The sequence below is a fragment of the Carettochelys insculpta genome, chromosome 1 (genome assembly GCF_033958435.1).
Source record: "Carettochelys insculpta isolate YL-2023 chromosome 1, ASM3395843v1, whole genome shotgun sequence".
In the NCBI taxonomy this organism is placed as follows: domain Eukaryota; kingdom Metazoa; phylum Chordata; order Testudines; family Carettochelyidae; genus Carettochelys; species Carettochelys insculpta.
In genome coordinates, this window is record NC_134137.1 from 176,842,331 (window position 1) to 176,865,401 (window position 23,071).

General features: G+C 41.3%; 1 protein-coding gene across 1 annotated transcript in view; it reads left to right on the top strand.

Moving 5' to 3' along the window:
* Positions 1-2,222: 2,222 nt before the first annotated feature.
* The window catches only part of KCNJ6 (potassium inwardly rectifying channel subfamily J member 6), a 71,296-nt gene continuing 50,447 nt past the window's right edge, over positions 2,223-23,071 (top strand). Inside the window, exon 1 of the mRNA XM_074983426.1 lies at positions 2,223-3,150. Within this exon, the coding sequence (XP_074839527.1) occupies positions 2,223-3,150 (928 nt within the window). The remainder of the gene's footprint in view (positions 3,151-23,071) is intronic.

Here is a 23,071-nt window from a genome sequence, read left to right on the forward strand (position 1 = left end):
AGAGAGCTGTATGGGGTTGTTGGAAAGCTCCGTATCTGGAGACGTCCTTTCAAATTTATTCATATGTCACAATGGAAAGTAGTATGTTTTTCTCCGCCTAGTCCTTCTACAATATTTGGTGCCATTTGTAAGCTCTGCTCAAGAAAGGCTGACAACTGGAATCATGCGACAAAGTTTGTGCGAATAACAAAGTACCAAGAGCCGGCGTGCATTGTCAAAGTTTACACAGTGCCTCTTTGCATATGCCAGAATCTAATTGTGACAGGAAAGCAAAATATTTCAACCATTTTATGTAGAATAAACCATTAAACAGACACTGCAGGTCTAATGAACATATTAAAACTCAAAGCCAGAAGCTCCACAACCCATTCCTGGCTAATTCAAGGGTCTGCGGCTGCAGTGATTGTATCAGTTCCATGCCTGAAATTCCCATAAACACTGTTGTGAGTTAAGCAGAGAGTGTAAAGTCTTTACGCCAAATTTCCTGTCTTTCATTTGTCAGCCCCGAAAGGTTATTTTAATATGCTTTTTGTGTGTTTATTTCATTAAACTGCATTTGTGGTAATCCAGGTAGGCAGCACAGTCACCAGCTGGGATAAGTTCATTCAGAATGGACTAGTTGGAGCACCGCTATAAATGCTGTCCCTGAAACCAGCTGGAATAAAATTCTTTTAAAGAAATCATAACAAGGTTTGGAAACAGTACTGGCTGGCATCCACAACATAAGTACACACAGGAGTGAGCCGGTTTCCTTATGCTACTGGCAAAAGCTAGTGGGTAGATAGGAGCATAGCTGACAGCTGGAGGGGATTGAGTAGGGTAGAGGGACTGTTGTATATTTATGAACACCTGCTTTTCATGCGTATTTTACCTGCATTTAGAATTTTGCAGAGCGTGTCTGGCACTTTTGTGGAGGGGAGAAGCCAAACATATCCCAAAAGACTTCCTGATTCAGCACTAAACGGGCTTAACAACAGAGGTTGCTACCAACAAAATCACCCAAGTGTCTACAGTCTGCACAGGCTCCTCGCTGAATAGAACACCTAGTTCACAGATTCATAGATTTCCAGGACTCCACATCATATGCCTTTTGAAACAGAGAGAATCTCACACTTCAAGGCCTCTGTATTGCTATTCAAACCTTTCCATGGCATTGGTTTGAGCTACTTGAGAGACTTCTTCGCCTTCCATGACCACGATCACTACTTTCCATTGGAACAACAAAACTCATTCAATAGCATGACACTTGGGAGAGTAGGAGCTATAACTCAAATGGATCAAACACATTCTCCCACAGTAGAATAAACACCACAAGTTTCTTTCTGCTCTGAATGAAGTGCAAAACTTATTTGACTTAGTTTTCATTCTCTAAGAGATTTGTTACTGATAGTTGTTTCTATTTTTAAGTAATGGGGAGGCACTTGGGCACCAAGGTATCAATAGAAAGGACGGTGCAGTAAAATTAATGCCCCTGGTCTTGTGGGCTCACATAAATGAAATACCATGAGCACCAATTTCTGAAGATTGCTCAGGCTCAGTGTAAACATTTTGTGAAGAAATTGGTTAGAACTGCTGAGAATGTTGCTATTCTATGGCCCCCATCTTCTTTCTATAAAGATCAGCGGGAGCAGGATTGGCTCCTCTGAAAATAAAATGTTTTTAAAAACTGCTTACATTTATTTAATTCTTTCCCCCTGATTAATGGCATCAATGTAAAAAATAGTCTAACTGTTGCTCACTTTCTCTGCTCATATTGGTAACTTAAGCCCCCAAGCAGATCTGTTTCTTCATTTACACAAGTGCTATCTCCCAGAGGGTCATTCTAGTCATATAAGCAGTACCATGACTTACATTTTAAAAGTGGGTAGAATATTTGTTTGAATATTTGCTGCAGAATTTAAACCTTGTTGTGGACCATCTCAAATCTCTAAAATACTACACAGGAAGCCCATGAAATAAGAAAAAGTTTCCTTTCAAATATCAGAGAGGTAGCCGTGTTAGTCTGTATCTTTGAGAACAACGAGCAGTCCTGTGGCACCTTATGGACTAATCTACTAAAACATCTGTTAGTCTATAAGGTACCACAGGACTTCCTGTGGTTTCCTTTCAAAATTATTTCTCTATGTTAATAAATTAATGTTTGTTTCATACTGCTAATACAGGAGGAATGTGTGTGTTCATTCAATTGTCTTTAAACACATAAATATTAATGTCTTTTTTTAATGGCAGCTAACGTACTGGAAGAAGACTCAATGGAGCAGGATGTGGAGAGCCCTGTCACTATACAGCAGCCAAAGTTGCCCAAACAAGCTAGAGAGGATCTTCCAAAACACTTAAGCAAAGTGTGTACCAAGAGAAAAATCCAGAGGTATGTTAGGAAAGATGGAAAATGCAACGTCCACCATGGGAACGTGAGAGAGACTTATCGTTATCTGAGTGATATCTTCACTACTTTAGTGGACCTCAAATGGAGGTTCAACCTATTAATTTTTGTCATGGTTTACACTGTGACATGGCTCTTCTTTGGAATGATTTGGTGGCTAATTGCTTACATCCGAGGTGATATGGAACATATAGGAGACAATACATGGACTCCATGTGTCAGTAACCTCAATGGGTTTGTTTCAGCCTTTTTATTCTCAATAGAGACAGAAACCACCATCGGGTATGGTTATCGGGTCATCACGGACAAATGTCCCGAGGGAATTATTCTTCTTTTAGTTCAGTCTGTCTTAGGTTCTATTGTTAATGCTTTCATGGTTGGTTGCATGTTTGTGAAAATATCTCAGCCCAAGAAGAGGGCAGAAACTCTGGTTTTTTCTACCAACGCAGTCATTTCCATGCGGGACGGAAAGCTATGTCTGATGTTCCGAGTAGGAGATCTTAGGAATTCACATATTGTGGAAGCATCAATACGAGCCAAGTTGATCAAATCTAAACAGACAAAGGAGGGGGAATTTATACCGCTCAACCAGACAGATATCAACGTAGGTTATTACACAGGGGACGATCGCCTCTTTTTGGTTTCACCGCTGATCATCAGCCATGAAATTAACCAGCAGAGTCCTTTCTGGGAGATTTCCAAAGAACAATTGCCCAAAGAGGAACTAGAAATTGTTGTAATTCTAGAAGGCATGGTGGAGGCAACAGGTAATGTTTCTTATACTTTGCATAAAGTATACATTTTCATTTTGAAAATAAATTTATTTCAGATGTAAACTGTATTCAGCAGAGAAAATACAGTACAAGTGGATTGTACTGGTCATTATACCCCTGAGGTGCCTCTTATGCTACAGAAAACCTTTGTTTTCCCCTCACTTTGAAAGAATTACTTCAACAATGGGAGCAGACATTACACTTGCGGAAGGCATCAGGGGTATTGTTGGGTTTAAAATTGAAAGCACGCTCTGTTTAATTGTGTGCTCATTCCTGCCTCTGCAATTGCATTTGTTTCTGATCTGGTTTGAAAATGATATAACATTTATTACTGTCTAAATTTTCCGGAGCATGTCACCCCATTATTTATGATTACATCACAAGAGTAAATCAAGCCTGCAGAAGCTAGTATGATAAGCTGCTTTACAATGCTTTGTAAAAATTTAATCTGAAACCCTGATTAGAGATAATGGTCAAATACCATAGCACCTGCTGTTCCCAATTATTCATGGGTAATGCAAAAAGAACTGTGTGCTATGTGCAGACTTCTGCCGTGACGTTCCCAAAAGATGTCTGCATCAAGTAAGAAATGATAAATTTAACCTAACACTTTATTTTTAATCTTTGTTCTCTTTTAACTTTTAGATTGGTTTTACATTAGATTTAAAATATCAAGGGTTTGATTCTCATTTGCACGAAGGCCCCTTTATACCGCTGACAATGTACAGAAGCCTTAAAATACACTTAATGCTAAATTGTTAGTTCAATCTTGTATTCAGCCATGATATTTTTAGTACCTCCCCCAGAGTCGAAGAAGGCATGAGAAGTCATTCTTCCACTCTACTCTGCACTGATTTGGGCTCAGCTGGAGTATTATGTCCAGTTCTGGGAACCCCATTTCAAGAAAGATGTAGAGAAATTGAAGAAATCGAGAGATGAGCAACAAGAATGATTAAAGGTCTATATGGGAAAACTGAAAGAACTGGACTTGTTTAGGTTAGAAAAGAGTAGAAGCAGAGGAGATATGATAGCAGTTTTCAAGTACCTAAAAGAGGGTTAGACGGAGAAGGCCTCTGGGGATAGGACAAGAAGTAATGGGCTTAAACTTCCGCAACAGTAGGTTTAGGTTAGACATTAGACAAAACTTCCTAACTGTCAGGGTAATTAAACACTGGAATAAATTGCCTAGAGAGGTTGTGGAATCTCCATCACTGGAGATATTTAAGAGCAAGTTGGCTAGACATCTGTCAGGGATGATCTAGACACCTCTTGGTCCTGCCAGGAGGATGACCTCTCAAGGTCCCTTCCAGTTCTAGTGTTCTGATTCCAAGATCTCTGTGCAGCTTGAGAGCTTTTCTCACACACCCACTGAAATTAGTCCAACAAAATATGTTCCCTCACACACCTTGTTGTTCTAATATCTTGGAACTGAGAAGGCTACAGTGCAGCATATAAAAAATGGAAAGGCATTTGAACAGGCTGAGGAGAGCAGCATCACATATGCAATGAAAGCAATAGATTCTTATATTTTAAAGACTCTAAGACCAAAAGGAGCCACTGTGATCATCCTGTATATCCAGATGATGGCATTTTTACCAGAAGCAAGATGAAAGCATATCTTTTAGAAAGATATCTAAACTCATTTCAAAGACCCAAGAGATTGTGAGTCCAATGCCTCTCCTGATAAACTGTTGCAGTGTTTATGTTCGCTGCTAGAAATGTCATCTTCTTTCCAGTTTGAATTGGTCTACATTCAACTTACAGGCACTGTTATGCCTTTGTGTGAATGCTTGAAAGGCCACTTTGCATCCAACACCCATTGAATGCGTAAATAACTATGTGCTGTGACCAAGTTACCTCTCACTCTTTGTCATCCACCGAATAGACTGAGCACCTCGAGCCTCACATCAAAAAAGGCTTGTTCTCCAGCCTCTGGGTCATTTTTGTGGAGGACCTCCTTTGAACTCTCTCCAATATTTCCACATCCTTCTTGAAGTGTGAACACTTTATTCTGGAGTTTGACACAATCTCACCAAAGCCATGTACTGCGTACAAAGGCAAGATCATTTGCTTACTTCTAATTGATAATTTCCTCTTTCTTCAGCCAAGGACTGCATTAGCCCTTTTAGACACAGAATAGCACTAAGAGTTTATGCTGAGGTTGTTCCACAATGACCGGCCCCTCCCTAGTCCTGTCCCGAGTCTCCGCTTTCGAAGACTGTTTCCCATCTTTAGGCACAGCTAGATTTCTTTTATCCCTGCTTAATTGAAACACATCATTTAACCAACCACTTCAACTCACTCTGTAACAGTAGCCTGTCATCCTCCTCCTTATTAACCACCCCAATAACCTATCATGTCACCTGAAAATTTAATCAACTAAAGATTTCATCTCATCTTTGATAAAAATATTGGGCCAAGAACTGAGCCCTGAGAGACCTTGCTAGTAAACGCTTCACTCACTAGTGTCTCTCAGCACATAGTGCAAGGAAATATCAAGCTAAAATACATTATGGATAAAGAGCTGGAGCACAAATCTCTGACACTGAAAACACCAAGGATTATTTGTTGTGTCTCTTAATATGTTTACAAAGCAGCAAACTGGTCTGTAGCACTAGAAATGAATGAACAGAAACTAAATCTTAAAATAGATATGGAGCTAAATGCAAAGTAATCGCAGCGAGTTTACTAAAATTTATTAGTGACGGATGCATGTTCAAATTACAAACAAAACTTGCTTCACTTAAGAGGAACAACATGGGTCTCTATGGCAGTGCTGGAAGGCATGGTTATGGAAGAATAAATACTTCTCAGTACAACTTGAGATGAAACAGAAAGCTCCACATATGCTGGAGCTGAAGATCAATCAGTAGATGTAGATGATCAAACAAGCATATACCTTGTCTCCTGAGCAGGACGCAAAAAAGTATTCTTAAATAATTTGATAACTTCTTCAATGGACCGTGATCTGTTAATAAATCCTACACCTAGATCCCCTTGTGCTGTCAAAAAATGCATCAAGCAAAATCACACGAGACTGACAGAAAGCAAAAGCTGAATTCAGCCAGATGGTAAAAGTACATGTTATTGAGCAAATTCAAATACCACTGACATAGGCCATCTCTGCATGTCACTCCCCATTCTACCCTATGTCAGCCTAACTTTTAAGGCTGAAATTAACAGCAATTGTAATACAACCAGACTTGTTAAGGATTCATATAGAACCAGAGGATTTCAATACAGTCACTGAACAGTAGCACTGCTCATGAAAACAGCTGAAAAGGCCCTGTACAGGCTTCAAAATTCAGAAGTATTTTTAGTTTTAGATGCAAAGGTTTGGGACAATCCAGAGTACAGAAAATGCATAGCTCTGCAGTTTCCACTTCCTTCTTAGTAGTTCTGTGTGAAAAGTGTCTTGTCTTCTGCTGTGACTCAGTACCAAAGTATTACATCCCATATCGCTGAGAATTTCTAGTTGAAGGAAATGACTGTTCATTATCTGCTGATTTGGGACAAAATGAAACACACCACAATGAAAGACCGATACAGTCTGCAGAAAGGAAAAAAATGAACAGAAAAAAATGCTCATCAGGGAAAAATAAGATTAGTTACACATGACACAGCCTGAGTAACAAAGGATTTTGATCAGAGCCTAGAAAGATGGCAATTGTACAAACATCTCAGAACAAGGGGGCCTTTCAGACTGTCTGGATAATGTCAGCATATCTAAGCTAATTCATCCCAAGTTTGTCATAATGAAGTGTTCCACTCAAAATGCAGCAAGATGACAGGACAGAATGACAGTGGGAGAAACAGCACAAAACAAATCTTTGGGGAGTTTAAACCAAATATTTTACAGAAGTCCAGGTATTTTGAGATTAACAAATACTCTAAAATCTCAGTCATATCATGTGCATTTGTATTGGAAGGTTAACTTTCTGCAAAATTATCACTCATTGGCATGTGTTTCCAAGCATTGCATAAAACATAACAGAAATATCTCAGAGGGGTAGCCATGTTAGTCTGTAGCTTCACAAAAAACAAGCAGTCCTACAGCACCTTAAAGTTTAACAATGTTATGCATTAGGTAATGAGCTTTCGTGAATAAGAAGTGAGTCTTACCCACGAAAGATCATTACCTAATAAATACAACAGAAATGTGTTCAGACTAAAAGGCTGCGTCTACACTTGCACTCCTCTTTCAAAAGAAGCATGCAAATGAGGCAAATCAAAAATGCAAATGAGGTACAGATTTACATTTCTGGTGCCTCATTTGCGTATTCTCTTTTCAAAAGAGCTTCTTTCAAAAGAAAGAAAGCAGTGTAGATGCAGCTCTTTCAAAAGCAAACCTCATCCTCAAAAGAACCCTTGTTCCTAAAAAAAAAAAAAAATAGCAATGCCCGAAGGGGTTTTCAGAATCATAGAACGCTAGGACTGGAAGGGACCTTGAGAGGTCATCGAGTCCAGCCCACTGCCCTCATGGCAGCACCAATACTGTCTAGACCATCCCTGCTAGACATTTATCTAACCTGTTCTTAAATATCTCCAGAGATGGAGATTCCACAACCTCCCTAGGCTTGAAGTACCTAGGATGTCCCGTTCTAGTCACAGACAGTCATGAATGCTATAGCTGAGGGCACAGGCCAGTTCCTTAGCTATCCCTGATACAGATGGCACCCTATGCATGGGAGTGGTATGCAAAGATAGTCTAAAGCTCAACTTTTTAGTCTCGTGATGCAGTGATTTGTAGCAGTGGTCCCTTTGTGTCTTTTTGAAGCAGTCTGAGGTTTGCTGAAACTTGTGATGAGCTGTAGTGCTTACAGGGGGCCACACATTCAGACAAGAACTGTTTTACTTGAGGGACATCCTAGCCTGACCGGTCATGTTCCATTTCCACTTCTGTGATAACAGCAGGTAAGGATGGGTGGGGCATAAGAGCTCCTGCACGTGCCAAGAAAGACATGAGAGCTGATTTTCATCAGTACATGTGGCATAAGGCTCAGTCCCACCCTTCCTTCCCCCATGAAGCTAGGAGATTGTTCAAAGCCATGCTGCCTGTAGATTAACAAAAGGCTGGCTAATGCTACCAACCACCACCTAAACAGCAAGGCTCTGCATCTTTATTTATTAATAAAGCTGTTGGGCTATTAGTGACTTTAAAAAACATCACCAGCACCCAGGCTGTACATAGAGGACAAAAGGTCAAATTTTGGCACTCCACCTCAGAAAGGTTGCTGACCCTTGTCCTACAAGATAGGAAGTCTATCCTTCCTGAGCTAGTTAAACCACTTTTAGGACCAGATTACACTGGTGGCATGGTACAATGCAGCTACTCCCACAGAGAGCATCTGGCCTATGTTTGTACAGACTTGGGAAGCAGGATGTAATACGGCCATGTGCCTTGAAGGAGAGTTCAGCTTTGAAGGGGGGAATATATGTTCTGCTTTCCTTACTCTCTCTGGAACAGACAAGGCATCTGGTAGAAACACAACTTTCCTAATGCAGCAATTTGGGTTGTCATTGATATTAACATTAATTAACAGGTCATAAATCTGATTTCTATTAAAATGTCACCATTGACTCTATCTCCTTTATGTAGGCATTAGAGACATTGGTTTGGGAGTGGGAGTGTTACACTATGAATATTTTTACTGTGATTGAATATGAACCAGAACTTCTGTTTGGTGGTGGTGATTTCTATGTTGGACTTGGGTAGATTTTTTGAGATCCAAATAGCCTTAGAGCTGTCAACCAGAGGAATACGTCTGAAAGGTAATACTTGGGTGTTTAATTGGGTTGGTGGTGGACAGGCATTGTTTTTAAAAAAGTTTGAAAATTTCGGTTTGGCTGTTCTTTGGACAAGTCCCAAAAATGCTTTTGAAAGTTCAACCCCTTTGTCTTCTGAACAAGACAACTATTGAGTGAGTCACAAAACATGGGTGCCAATACTAATATCATACACACATTATGATGTGATCACTGGGGGCGGGGGTGACTCTAGAAAACAGAATGGCAATTCCCCCGCAATGAAAATGCAAATATGGAAAGTGAGATAGTCACTATAATAAATATTTTAATGTGTTAAAAATAAAAGACAGGAAATTATGTGGTAAAGTTATTTAGATATCTTCAAGTTCATATGGAGAATGATACAAATATATTCGTAATAGCGCTCATTTCTATTTCTGACACATGGACAGCTTGAGACCAATATTTGCAGAAGGATTATAGATATGTAAACAAACATGCTTGCTAGCTGTGGAAAATATGTGTGAAAAGCAGTCAAATGTGCAGGTAAAATGTTATTTATATAGCAAATGAGGCTGTTATTTAGGCACACAGGATAAAAGGCTGTGCCTGCTCTTAACTACGGCTCTGTTGATTGAATGACTTTATGTCTTGTTGCTTCCCCACTAATCAGTAGTCATATTTCCCCTTATGATTGCCCTTTCCTAACAAATGTTTCCCTTTGACATGGATAGTAACAATTCCAGCCCTCAAAGCATCTCCCAGATTCTTCTCAAAACAGGCCTAGCTTGGCTTACAGGTTTCTGACCAAATTTTACTATTGAGCTTCAAAGGAGCAATGTTTATACTCTCAGACTGCTTTGTAAGGGGATGGAGGTGAAAGAGGGAAAAGGAATCAGCACTGCCAAGCCTCTTCAAAAGAAACAGGTTATAGAAATCAATAGAAATAGAGTATACTGTATTAAAGAGGTAGCCACATTAGTCTGTATCCGCAAAAAGAATAAGAAGTCCTGTGGCACCTTAAAGATGAACTGATTTTTGGAGCATAAACTTTCATGGGAAAAGATCCACTTCTTCAAATGCCCATGAAAGCTTATTCTCCAAAAATCTGTTAGCCTATAAAGTGCCACAGGACTTCTTGCTGTTTTTGAGTATACCATAGTGCCCCCACGGTGTGGCCAAAGTTTATTTGCTTGAAATACATTCCAAACAGGTTTGAACTCATTTTAATTCTGGATTGGCTCACCTGCCTCTCTGAAAGGGATGGAATGCATAAGATGTAAATGACAACAATATCTTCAACTTTCCTTGCTGGCGTTTATATTTGTCATCGGTAACTATTAAATCCAGAGAATTAGATATGGTGATGTGTGGTGGGGTGGGAAAGCCTGGGTTTGGGCAGGGGGGACGAGGGAGGGGGATGTCTAATTGCAGCAAGGTGCACAGTCATTCTCATTTCAAGACATGTTTCTTTTAAGGAGCTTCCTTAGCAGATGGAACGCACTAGTCTGTTTGGTTTTGCAGACTATTAAATTTAAATGGACACAACAACCAGAGTAACCCAGGTTTCAAATCAAAGGAAAGTCCAAAATGGTGGGGGGAAAAACAAAAGATTTATACAGAACTCAGCTGCTGGTTGTGACAATATTACCCAAAATCTGCTGAAAAAGTCTTAAGTACCCTCACTGGAGTAAACCAGGAACTACTTTTGGTTTAATATCTGCATCCCCTAAATATTATTTGAGCTACACAAACATTTTCACTTCCCTTGTCCAGTTCTGGGCTATTATCCATTGCTTCAATCGGTAACACCTGTCTCGCCACTTAGCCATTGCTCCTCACTCCCAGAAGCCCAACAATTCATGAAGGCTCTTGTCAAGCTATCAGTGCAATTATAATCTTCAGACTTAGCCATCTATTAATGTGTCAAAGACAGCCAGGCAGGAGAATGAGGCCTCTGAAGACTTCCTTTGCAGAAAAGGAACTCTCTGCTTCGAATGATACTTGTAGCTCTGGCAATGGCAGCTGCATATCTTCTCAGTGGTCCAGTCAGGGCACCCACTCTCAAGCTTCTAGTTCCCCAGCTGTTGCCTCTCCTGGATGAAGATCCAAATCTCACTCCCTTCAGACCAGGCTGCACAGCTCCCAGCCTTCACAGGCTTTTGGATAAAAGCCTTTTCTTTGTGTACTGTCCTCTGGAAAATCCAGTTTGAACTAGTTGTGCTTAGATGAGCCACACTGAGAATGCTAGAGTCGGGGATACTGTGAGAAATGGAGAAGATAATCCACCAATTTTGGGAGTACGCTATAATTTGATTCACCAACCAGTATCAAAACTGTACTCCTATGTTACCACACTGTTTAAGGAAAGGCCAAAACCACAGACTCCTTTAGGATATGTGCTTTACTATGTAGAATTAAGAGATTAGGGCAGTAATATTTATTATTACACCATCAGTCCCACTTATGTGATACCCCTGTTTGATCTCAGAGTCAATAGAGCACAAAAAAGAGGCATTATAATACTGGAACAAGATTTAGCATATACAAGCTAATTTAATCACACTGTTAGATTTCTAATAGGATGTAGGTAAAGAAGAGAGACATTCAGCATTTACTCATTGTCTCTAACAATACGAACAAAGGGGTTAGAGTCTAGTCTACTTAATATGGCTTTGATAACTTTCTTCAAAGAATGGCCCCATTTACTATTTCAATACCCTTTTGATATGTCCTTAAGGGTAGCTTACAGGTCATTGTTTAACCTTTTCTGGCCAAGTGTAACACTAGTATACACATATCTCCATAGGGGTGGCTTCAAAGGCTGATAACATCCTCCCTTCCTACCTACCAGAGAAGTATGCCCAATGCTGCCTTACATACACAACTACATTTTTAATATAATGCACCCTAAAGATATTAGCCCTAGTTCAATAAAGCGTATCTAAATGCCATGAGGTTTGTTCAGATACAGTCAGTGTGTCACATGGCTGTTATTAAATGCTGTGCAGAAAAAAGCAACATCAGATTTTCCAGTAGAGAAGCTTATTCTTATTTCATTTGGCAAAGTTACCTTTGTTGGTAGATTTGAGCTCATAACCAAGAACATACTAGGGTTTCACACCTGTATAGAAGCTACAAGGTCTGCTTTCCATTGACACTGAATCTGCTGTCAGTGCTGCCCAGGGCTTATAAGGCATATAGCATGAAGCACAGCCACTCCACTTCTGCTCTTCTATGCCCTATCACTCCGAGACCAAACATGTCTCCTCTGTGGCGCATATGATCCTCACCAGCAGATCACAAGTAAATGAGGATTGCAAGGGTGTTCTAAAACTTAGATCTCTTCCACTGATTTGTGCCTATCTCCATGTTACTAAGCCAGGCCCATAACCATATTTCACGTTAACAGACGCATCACTGGTGTGCACTGCATTGTTCGAATCCGTTTTTAAAACCCAAACTTCCAGTTCGCACTTTCCCTTTAACTGTCACAGTTAAAACAATGCTACCCGACAAAGGGCTAGATCCCCTTCTCTTATGGAGGAAACACACGGGAGAGGCCCAGAGGGATCAGAAAGCATCTCACAGCTTTCAAGGCACTGACCCCCTACCCCTCCTCAGCTGGAAAAGGAGAGACAGAATGGGAAGATGGACATCCACAGGTGAAACAAAAGTAGCTGAGCCCTCTGCATGGTTCTGCCGGCTCCCTCACCCTGGATATCCTGGATAAAAGAGTTTTTATTTAATTGATCTTTATGTTTTAGATTACAGTCATTAGTTTATTCAATACAGTTTGATGTTCAGATGTAAAACACTTAAATAACTTTCTATGCAAGTCTGAGAAATCTTTTTGGCAAAGGCAGTTCCAGTGGATGGAGGAGGTTCTTTTGTTTTTCCCTTTGGTCCTCAATTGTTTTCAGTTTTAATATTTCTTTTCTGATGTACCATTCTATTAAACTGTCTTGAAGGATAACCCTGTTATTGTCATGCTGCCTTGAGACGCTCGCAAAGGTGAGTCCCTACTGTGGGAAAAGAGCTGCTGTTCTATAATTAGATTTCACTAAGCCAATGACAAATGTGAACTCCTGGATCACTTTACCATTCTTATCCTGGAGTCACAAACAGTCCCTGTAGGCCCTATCTTGCCTCCCAGACAAACTGGACTTTGTGATAAAAGGTCACTTAAAACAAACTTTGGGTTGCTTTAACTCCCAAAAGCCAAATCATTTAACCAAGGTCCGTTGGTACTCTAGACCGTACACCAAAAGCTACACACATAATCAATTCTACACTAAACTAACTAAAGATTGATTAGCTAAGGAAAGGCAATGAGAGTTGTCGGGATTAAAATGGGTAAAACATAAACAGGTGAGTTGCAATTTCTCATTCCAAAGGGTAGCAGTGATGTAATAAATTACCTGTTACCCAAAAATCATTTCAGGGTGCCCAGATTGCATTGGTCTCTGCTTTGCATTTGGTACCTTCCCTGAGAGAATCCAAACAGTCCAGAGATGCAAAATTATTACTGGAATCCATTCTTGTAGCTGCTTCTCACAGCGACCAAGCTGGCAGGTTATTACGCACACAGACTTTCCCTTTGACGAGAGAGAGAGTGAGGAATGCATTTTGAGTTTTTGTCCTCCAGTCACACACAATGACCACTTCATTAGAAATTAACAGAAAATTGCTCAAGTTCTGCATTTGCATTCCACAAGACTTCTGTCTTCTTTGATGGCTTATTTAACTATAGGTGTAAGGAGGGGCAAAGATATTGTAAATGTTTGCTACTACAGGTTGAACCTCTCTAGTCTGGAATCTCTCAGCTGGTAACATCTGTAATCCAGCATGATTTTAGTGAGCTGGACAACCACTTATCATGGGTGTGGCCAAGTTTCCCGTGCTCCCATCAAGTTTGTTTACCGCCACCAGTCCTGGCTCTCAGTGTTCTGTGCTGTTATTTAGCTGTAATTTGCTCCTAAATGCCTTCTAAGAGCCCAGTATGGAGTGGAAGTGTTGGTAATGCTGCGAGACCAGCAGTTCCCAACCTTTTCTAGATGGGGACCCATTTTGACAATTCAGAAAAACTTGGTGACCCAAGGCAATTCAAAAATGGAGCCGGGGAGGGGTGGCAGTGCCATAACTAGCTAATTTTGCATCTAAGGCAAGAATACAAAATTGTGCCCCCTCATGTTTATATATTTATCGTAGTTATTTCATAGAAAAGGGGAAACATAGTAATAAAAAAATAACACTACATTTACTGTAGTTAATCAGAGTAGTGGTGGTGGAAAGACCCTCATCCCCAAACTGTCCCCCTACCGTCTTAAACCCCAGAATCAGGGGCCGGGGGGTGTCATACTCAGGGTCTAGAGGGGGATGGGGGAGTCACAGTCAGGAGCTAGGAGTCACTCAGGGGCTGAAGGGGGCTAAGAGAGTCTCATGCAGGAGCTGGAGAGTCACACTCAAGGGCTACGAGTAACTCGCAGGATGGAGAGAGCTAGGTGAGGCGCAGGGACCCTTGCAACTGGAAGTCAGCTGGGGCATGGAGCTCCAGCCGGCAGCGCCAGCCACAAGAACCCCAGATGGGTCGGGGGGGGAGGGGGGGAAGACCCCCAACCCCACCCCGCCATAGCTGGAAGCCTGCTAGGGCAGAACCCTGGCTGGCAGAGCCAGCCGTGGGAACCCTGGGCGGGGCTGGGGTGGATCCCCAACCCCCCCCAGCTGGAAGCCAACCTGTGGGAACCCTGCTGGGGTCTGGGAGGGACCCCCATCTCCTGCAGAGGCTGGAAGCCAGGGAGCTGATCAGCTGTGCCCGCCCTCCCAACCTTGGACTCAGGCCCCCACCCTACCTGAGCTGGGCACTGATCCTCAGGTATGCAGTTCTTTGCCTTGCAGCTGAAATGGTTCTCAATTTAACTGCTTGTCTTAACTGCCTGATGACTGTTAATCCAATTAAGAAGTTGAGAACCACCTCAGGAGTGTGAATGGCTTCTTAATAGTCACCTGTGGAGCTGCCCAGCCCAGCAAGTGACCCTTTTAAAATGTAATCATGACCCATGTTTGGGTCCCAACCTGTAGGTTGGGAAGCCCTGTGCTAGACAATGTTGACCTCCCATGGTTCAGAAAATTCTCTCACCTGGCACCGGTCAGGTCCTGAGGTTGCCGGATTAGAGAGGTTCAACCTGTACAACATATCAGGATAAAGATAAGTGAAAACAATGCAAATTATATCCCACTCATGTCTATGAAGTTAAAACACCAAATACGTTCATATACACTTAACAATTTCTTTGATCTTTACTAATACATAAGTGAATTGGCCTGGGGCATTGGCTTGAGCTGGTCTGCCAGCATCCCAGTTACAAAACACATTTCTACTATTGACAAGTATCAGAGAGGTAGCCATGTCAGTCTGTAGCTTTGAGAACAAGAAGAAGTCTTGTGGCACCTTATAGACTAACAGATATTTTGAAGCATAAGCTTTCATGGGCGAAGGCCTGTTTCATCAGAGGCATGAATGGGGGGGCGGTTTCAGAGGGGTATTTAAAGAATGGGGTCTCAGTAAAAGGGAGGGCCAGAGCTGACAAGGGTCTATTCAGCAAGGTGGAAATGGCCCATTATGAACAGTACATATCAAGAGAGGAAAAAACAAGTCAGATGAGACGGGGATATGAGCCATTGTCAGAGTCTAATGGGGAGATATTAACACCCAGTGCAGAGAAGCTGTTTTTGTAAACTGCGAGCCACTCCCAGTCTCTGTTGAATCCTTGGTTAATGAAGTCAAATTTGCAAATAAATTGCAGCTCAGAGATTCCTCTCTCCATTTGATTTTTGAAATTTCTTTGTTTCAGGACTGCCACCCTTAAATCTGCCACTGAAGCCGCGTCTACACGTGCACGCTACTTCAAAGTAGCGGCGCCGACTTCGAAATAGCGCCCGTCACGGCTACACGTGTTGGGCGCTATTTCGAAGTTAATTTCGATGTTAGGCGGCGAGACGTCGAAGTCGCTAACCCCATGAAGGGATGGGAATAGCGCCCTACTTCGACGTTCAACGTCGAAGTAGGGAACGTGTAGACGATCCGCGTCCTGCAACATCGAAATAGCGGGGTCCTCCGTGGAGGCCATCAGCTGAGGGGTTGAGAGACGCTCTCTCTCTCTCCACCCCCTGCAGGGCTCTATGGTCAGCGTGTGCAGCAGCCCTTAGCCCAGGGCTTCTGGCTGCTGCTGCTGCAGCTGGGGATCCATGCTGCACGCACAGGGTCTGCAACTAGTTGTCGGCTCTGTGTATCTTGTGCTGTTTAGTGCAAGTGTGTCTGGGAGGGGCCCTTTAAGGGAGCGGCTTGCTGTTGAGTCCACCCTGTGACCCTGTCTGCAGCTGTTCCTGGCACCCTTATTTCGATGTGTGCTACTTTGGCGTGTAGACGTTCCCTCGCAGCGCCTATTTTGATGTGGTGCTGCCCAATGTCGACGTTGAACGTCGACGTTGCCAGCCCTGGAGGACGTGTAGACGCTATTCATCGAAATAGCTTATTTGGATGTCGCTACATCGAAATAAGCTATTTCGATGTAGCGTGCACGTGTAGACGTAGCCGGAGTGTCCAGGGAGATTGAAGTGTTCCCCCACAGGCTTCTGTACATTACCGTTCCTGATGTCTGATTTACGTCCATTTATTCTTTTATGTCGAGACTGTCTTGCTGTTCTTTTCTAATATTGTTAGGTTACCTAACCTACCTACCATAGAACTGGAAGGGACCTTCACAGGTCATTGAATCCACTCTCCTACCCTCACAGCAGGACCCATCACCATCCCTGACAGATTTTTTCTTAATCTATTTGCTCCAGATACCTAAATGGCCCCCCTCAAGGACTGAACTTAAAATCCCAGTTTTAGCAGGCCAGTGCTCAAACCACTGAGGTTGTCTCTAAGACCATAGATTGTTGCATTAGTGAATGGCGTTAGTGTGTTTTTCTTCCTATTCAACTGCAGCAATAAGTCTTCATTCAGAATGTAACAGAGCAGTTCCTGCGAAGGCAGAAGTAAAAGCAAATAGAAAAGAATCATCAAGTACAGCTGTCAGGGATACTATAAAGTCAAGATAAGAATTTGACAGACGGAAAAGGACAAGGCTATGGACTGCAGTTAATCCCAGGGGACATATGAATTATGGTAAAACAGCACAGCTCTTTTATGTACTTGTTTTGCATGCAAAGGGGCAGTTGCCAGCTCGAGAGAGACGGCATGGCTTCTGGGCTTCCTGAGGCCGCCACACAAGAGTTCTCCAAAGGTTAGAGCAAAGAATAACTGGAGATTTACAATGACTCTCATGACACAATAATTATACTGTGCTATTTAAAAGACACAGAAGCAAACTGAGTATCACTTCGCCAACACATTCCGATAACCCACAGAAGCCATAAACCCAGTTGGTGGGCTGGTCCAACCTATTTACAGCTGCTTTGTGTCATGGAAAAGGCACAAGACAGCAAGAATGTGCCGGTCAAGCCAGGCCGGAGACTTTAACAGATATTACCAGGGGACCAACAGACTTACTGGGCCCTTGAGGAAGGTGAGGAGGGGCCTGGTTCTGTGTTCCCAGAAAGAAAGGGGCTTCAGAGAGATGGGTTGGAGCTGAGGCACCCAGCCCTCAGCACTGCCCAGACCACATTGTGTTGCATTCCACAATGCTCCCCCACCCCGCACCAGTCCGCAGAGCTGCCTGTGGCGTGATACGCGGTGCTCCAGTGGCACTTGGAAAGGGTCTGGGGCTCTGCCTGGAAGTCCCTAGCCCTTCTGAATCACCAGGCCCCAGGTCAGTTGCCTCCTTTGCCCTCCCCTGTCGGTGGGCCTGGTTATTACAGTTTTGTTTTCACGGTCTGTGAATGAAGTTATTTATGTTCTGTGAGACTGTTCGGAATCCAGGCCTGCAATTCCTATCAACATTAATAGGAGTTTGCACATGCAGACAGTGGTTTGCATTTGTGGGAAAGATTATGGCTAGGTGCACAAACTGAGTATTCAGCTTTAGGCTTTAAATGCTTGGGTCTGCGGACACAGACATCTTCCACACTGTAAAATCGTTAGTCAAGTTCTTCCTAAATGCCCAGAGCTAGCACCAGCTCCAATGTGAGAATATTTTGGGGGTATAGCCATATTCCAAATGAGTGCTTCCTAAACTGCCATGGAACAATTATTAAGTAAACGATTTACTGTTAAATATTAAAGCCAAAATAAGTTACACTGAACATCTTCAAAAAAAGTCTATGGTTCAATTTAACAGGCCCATTTTTCAGCTGGAAAGGCCATTTCCTTACTGGTCAGCACGTCAGCATGGGCAGTGGGTATAAGAGGCAAAGCGAGGCAATGCCTCCCCTGGATCTTAGTGCTTCACCACACGCCTCTGCCTTTCCCTACTCTGATCCTGCCGGAAGGCTCCCACAGCAGGTTTCTGCAGTTTGCAGAATCATGACTCTTCCCCAGAAATGGATCTTTTAACTTAAAAGTGAAAAGTCACAGAGCGGTGGCTGTGTTATTCTGCATCTTCACAAAACAAAAAAGCAGTCCTGTCGCATTTTAAAGACTAACAAAATGATTTATTAGGGTTATTAAGATTTATTAGGGTTTATTTACCTGCACAATCTATTCAGCTTTAGCCTTAAATGCTTGAATCTGCAGACATCATTTTTTAAATAAATTCTTCAAAGAGCAACCTGATGTAATTTGTTTTTATTTTAATTACTGTAATATAAAAACTTGCTTCCAAAGTCTTCCTGTCCTCTTCTACCCAGCCCTAGTCCTCTTTTATCCTCCTTGTTGAACAGAGCCCTTTAATGGACAACATTCCTTTTAATTCCAGGGAGCTGAACAAAATAAGTTTCCCTTTTACTTCTGACTATTAATGAACTAGTTTTAAGAGAATGCACCACCAAAATCAGCACCTTACTAAGACATAAAATCCTTTGATATGCCTGCAATTTTTGGAAACATATTTTAACCTAAACATATAGTGAAATTTCATAAACAGATCTTGGTATGAAAATCATACACAATACATTAGTGTTCCATTTTCTAAAAGCAATTAACTTTCTTATTACCATACTACACTGGTCTAATTGAGTAATTTAAAATAATGTCTTTGTTTCAGTGACTTTAAATATGTAGTAATTAGGAATGATTTCTTTATGAAGAGCTTGAGAGTTTATTTAGAATATAAACTCAGCTTAGAAATAATGATGAAAATGTAAAACAGAGAAGAGCTGCATCACCTATTCCATAATATTTAATATAGTCTTCAGCTGGACGAGTGACTTGCCCTTACCACAGAGTCTTTGCACATAAATCTCTTACAAATTTCAATATATATCAAAAAAACCTTGAGTGACATTTTAATTCCCAAATTTAGTGTTTTTAATTAAATACTTTCTGCATGTCCAGCATTCACAAACCAACACACAGTGGAAAAAGTGCTCCATTTTCTTTAGAAAGAAATTTTAGATTTTTTCTCCCAAATGTCACTTGCTACATTTGGGTTCAGGGATATGGCTGCTGTGTTTTCTTTTTGCAGGAGTGGGAGAAAGGTCTGTCTCTTCTGGGAGAGATAAGGAAACGCATCTTCCACTTTGACACTGGGTGCCTTCAGAGGCAAACAAGGAACCCATTTCTAATTCAGTCAGGTTTGTTATTTGAGGTCTCTGTGTTCTGTTGGCTTACTGTAGTCCAGCAAGACCCAGAAGCCAAAATGCTGGCTGCTCAAATCTACCATTTTCAAATTTGGCAGCGAATCTCCACCTTAACCCTCTGAGCATGCTGCAGATTTAGGACATCCCAAAGCAAGGTCTGGTCTATATAGCTATGCTAGTTTAACAAAATACATAATGCGCAACACGTTTTGTTTAACTGGTGCAAAACATGGGATTATTCACTTCAGTGTAAACCTGGTGTATATAGATTTAGTTTTGCTTAGTAAGGAATAGATTTACGATAAATCAGTATAAAACAAGATTAAGTCATATTAAGAATCCATACCTTTTGTGTTTTGAAAAGACTTTATTTTTTCTTCAATTTTAATATTTTTAACTTAAAATGATGCGATTCTGAATATAGACAAAGCCCAAGAAAACTTTTGCCCCCTCATTTTCCAAGAGAATAATCAATCTGATATGAAATCCAAAAATAAAGAAGCCTCAAAACTTTCCCAAAGTATTCATTGAATTATGGAAAATGTAGGGAAAAAATTAAAATTGCTTTTGTTTATTCAGGAAAAATGGCCAAATTTTACCCCAAACTAACCATTCAGATAAAAAAAAGTCTAATTCAATTTGTGAATCAGAAGGTATAAGTCAGGCTTTAATATTTCAATGCCCAACCTTTTAAGGCCTCAATTTGACAAAGCACAGAAGCACATCTAAGTGATCACAAATTCAAATTAAACTGTCAGCGCACTGTAAAACTCTTCCATGAAACTGAATAAGAGCAGAGACAAGAGCCTTTGGCCAGAATGAGGTTGTCACTTCTACCTATTTCTGGAGCTACAGCTCCACTTCTACCTATTTCTGGAGCTACAAACTGGTGGGGGGCTTTTTCACCCTGAATAACAGCCATTAAAACCAATTAAATCTAGTGCTACACTTTCACCACGGTAGGCAGGAGGAGCCAGATCGCAGAGGAGTGAACTGCAAATGGCTTCTTAAAAAGCCACATGTGGCTCAGAGACACCAAGCCCCCTTTTAAAAATGGTGGTGTGAGCTGGATAAAAAAGCTCTGCAGGCCACTGGTTGGACACCCTTGGTTAAGATATTTACAATGAGGCTTCATGGGTGAACTGAAGTGTTCGATTTTCAGTTTCAGATTTAAGAGGAAGAGGAAGACTTCAAAAACAAAAATGTTAGATAACTGCGCTAAAATTCACATACAGTTAAACGCACTGATCTTTAAGTTCTATTCAAACACCCAAAGAATGGGCACTGATAAATGGGAATCACGTGCTTTCAGATGAAACAATTGTATTTAATTTTTCAATCATACTGAAATTCTTGGTCTGGAAACAGATACCAAACTTTGACCTTCTTGTCACCATGTTGTGTATTAATAGACGTGTGGGAAAACCATCTTTTGTCGTCTGGCAGAACACGCTGCATTCTACAAAATCCCAGCCACACTATGTTCCACAAACTGCCTTGGGACCACTCTGTAAGGTTCAGATGTGCTTGTAACAGTTTTAAAGCCATGTGGATTCAGACTCCATTAAGTTACTTAAAACCCTGAGCTAGAGTTGGCTTAAGCCCAATTCAGCCTTGCTGCTTGTTTTATCTAGAGTTACCATAACTGAACACTCAAAAGTGAGGACACCCCTCAGAGGGAGTGCATCTGTATCGGTATCTATCAACTCACCTTGTATTAATAGTGCATGTATATAATACATTAATGCAATGTGGGTTGGTAGATACTGATACAGATTCATTCCCTCTCAGGGGTGTCCTCTTTTTTGAACGTTCAAATATGGTGACCCTAGTTGTTTTGTGCCTGTGCAAAACACATATAAAATGCCAGGAGCATATCATTCCCACTTTACATGGGTATACGTGACTCCTTAAGGAGAATCAGGCCCAGAAGCTGAAATTCCTGTCAGTCTGCATCACCACTATAATATACATTATGGGCTTAAGGCAAAACCCCTTGAAGTCAATGGAAAGACTCTCATTCACTTCAGAAGACTTTGGATTAGGCCCTAAAAATAATAAATATAATTTGCTTGGTGCCTGTCAATTTTCTAATCACCTCACAACACAAGCAATTAACTCACTAATTATAATACTAATTAATTAAGACAGATTAAAAGCAGGTGAAAGAATTACAAGGAAGTCCAGGGACTTGATGCTGGAAACTTTGTCTAAGGAAAAAAAAGACTTTGTTTTTTAAAAAAATGGCAAATTCTCTGGTGGAGAGTCAATCCCCTATGCAGGAAACCATTCCCTGAGGACTCTTCTATTATGTAGATAGCTTTTTTACATATGTAGACATAAAATACCCAGTGCAGAGTTATACCAAAACAAATCTGTAGTATTTCATCACGCCAACATGTGTTCATGGTAGATACAAAAATTGCTGTGCAATTACTTAGTCAGATGGAAGAAATAATCCTCACCATAGTTCTCTTCTTTACAAACCATCAACAGGCACAACCTATTGTATATTGTTCTTTTGTGTTTTATTAGGAAAAAGAAACAGAGCCAAACTCATACCGGGTATCACTCCCCTGAACAGAACTACTGTGGGTTCATTACCAATTTCTGTTAATGAAATCTTTAAAAAAGATGAAAGAACTATGGAAGAGACCTATAGGGGTGTTCTTTTTTTTTAATGAAGCCAAGATCAACCTATCTACATTTTCCTAAGGTCACCCATCATCACAGGTTTTGAGTACCTTTAAACCAATCACTGGCGGGGGGGGCAATTAACAGCAGAATATTACTCCGATAAGGGAACCTCAAGGAATGGTTTCTGAATTTTTCCCTCAGAGCTGAAGTTTTCTACCTGGCTATTTCCAGAGTGGGGAGATAAAAGAGGTTGGCTACCAGAATCTGTGGCTTTCCTGAGATGCACCCCCTCCTGGGAACAAATCACAGCCCATTGCTGCTCTGTCCAATGTGACCACTTCTTCAGTCCCACACTCTCATGCCTAGTCTCTTCCCTGCGAAGATGGATGGAGCAATTAACCTGACCATTTCAATGCACAGATGTTGATTTTAAACAATCTGAGGAATGGTGGCATTCCTGGACCTCACCAGCCCAATCGGTGCACTACGGAAAAGACAACAGTTTCGGAGACACTGATATTATGTGGACATAATGGAATACATCATAAGGCATAAATGATAATTAACATGATCTTGCATCTCCTGCACAAAGATGTCAATGCCAGGGTCAGCAATTGATTTTGTGTGATTTGTGTGATTTCTTGGGCCAGTCCCAATTTTTAGTTGCATATGATGCAATACGCTAATATATCACGATAAATGGAGGTCAGACTACAGGATCACAGTGGTCCCTTCTGGCATTAAAATCTATTAAAGGAAGTTGTGAAGCAATATCAGGATGTCCTTTTTTTTGGCCCCAGGAGAACCAGTTGGAAAGCTGTATGTAGACAATTACAGGCTGACATGT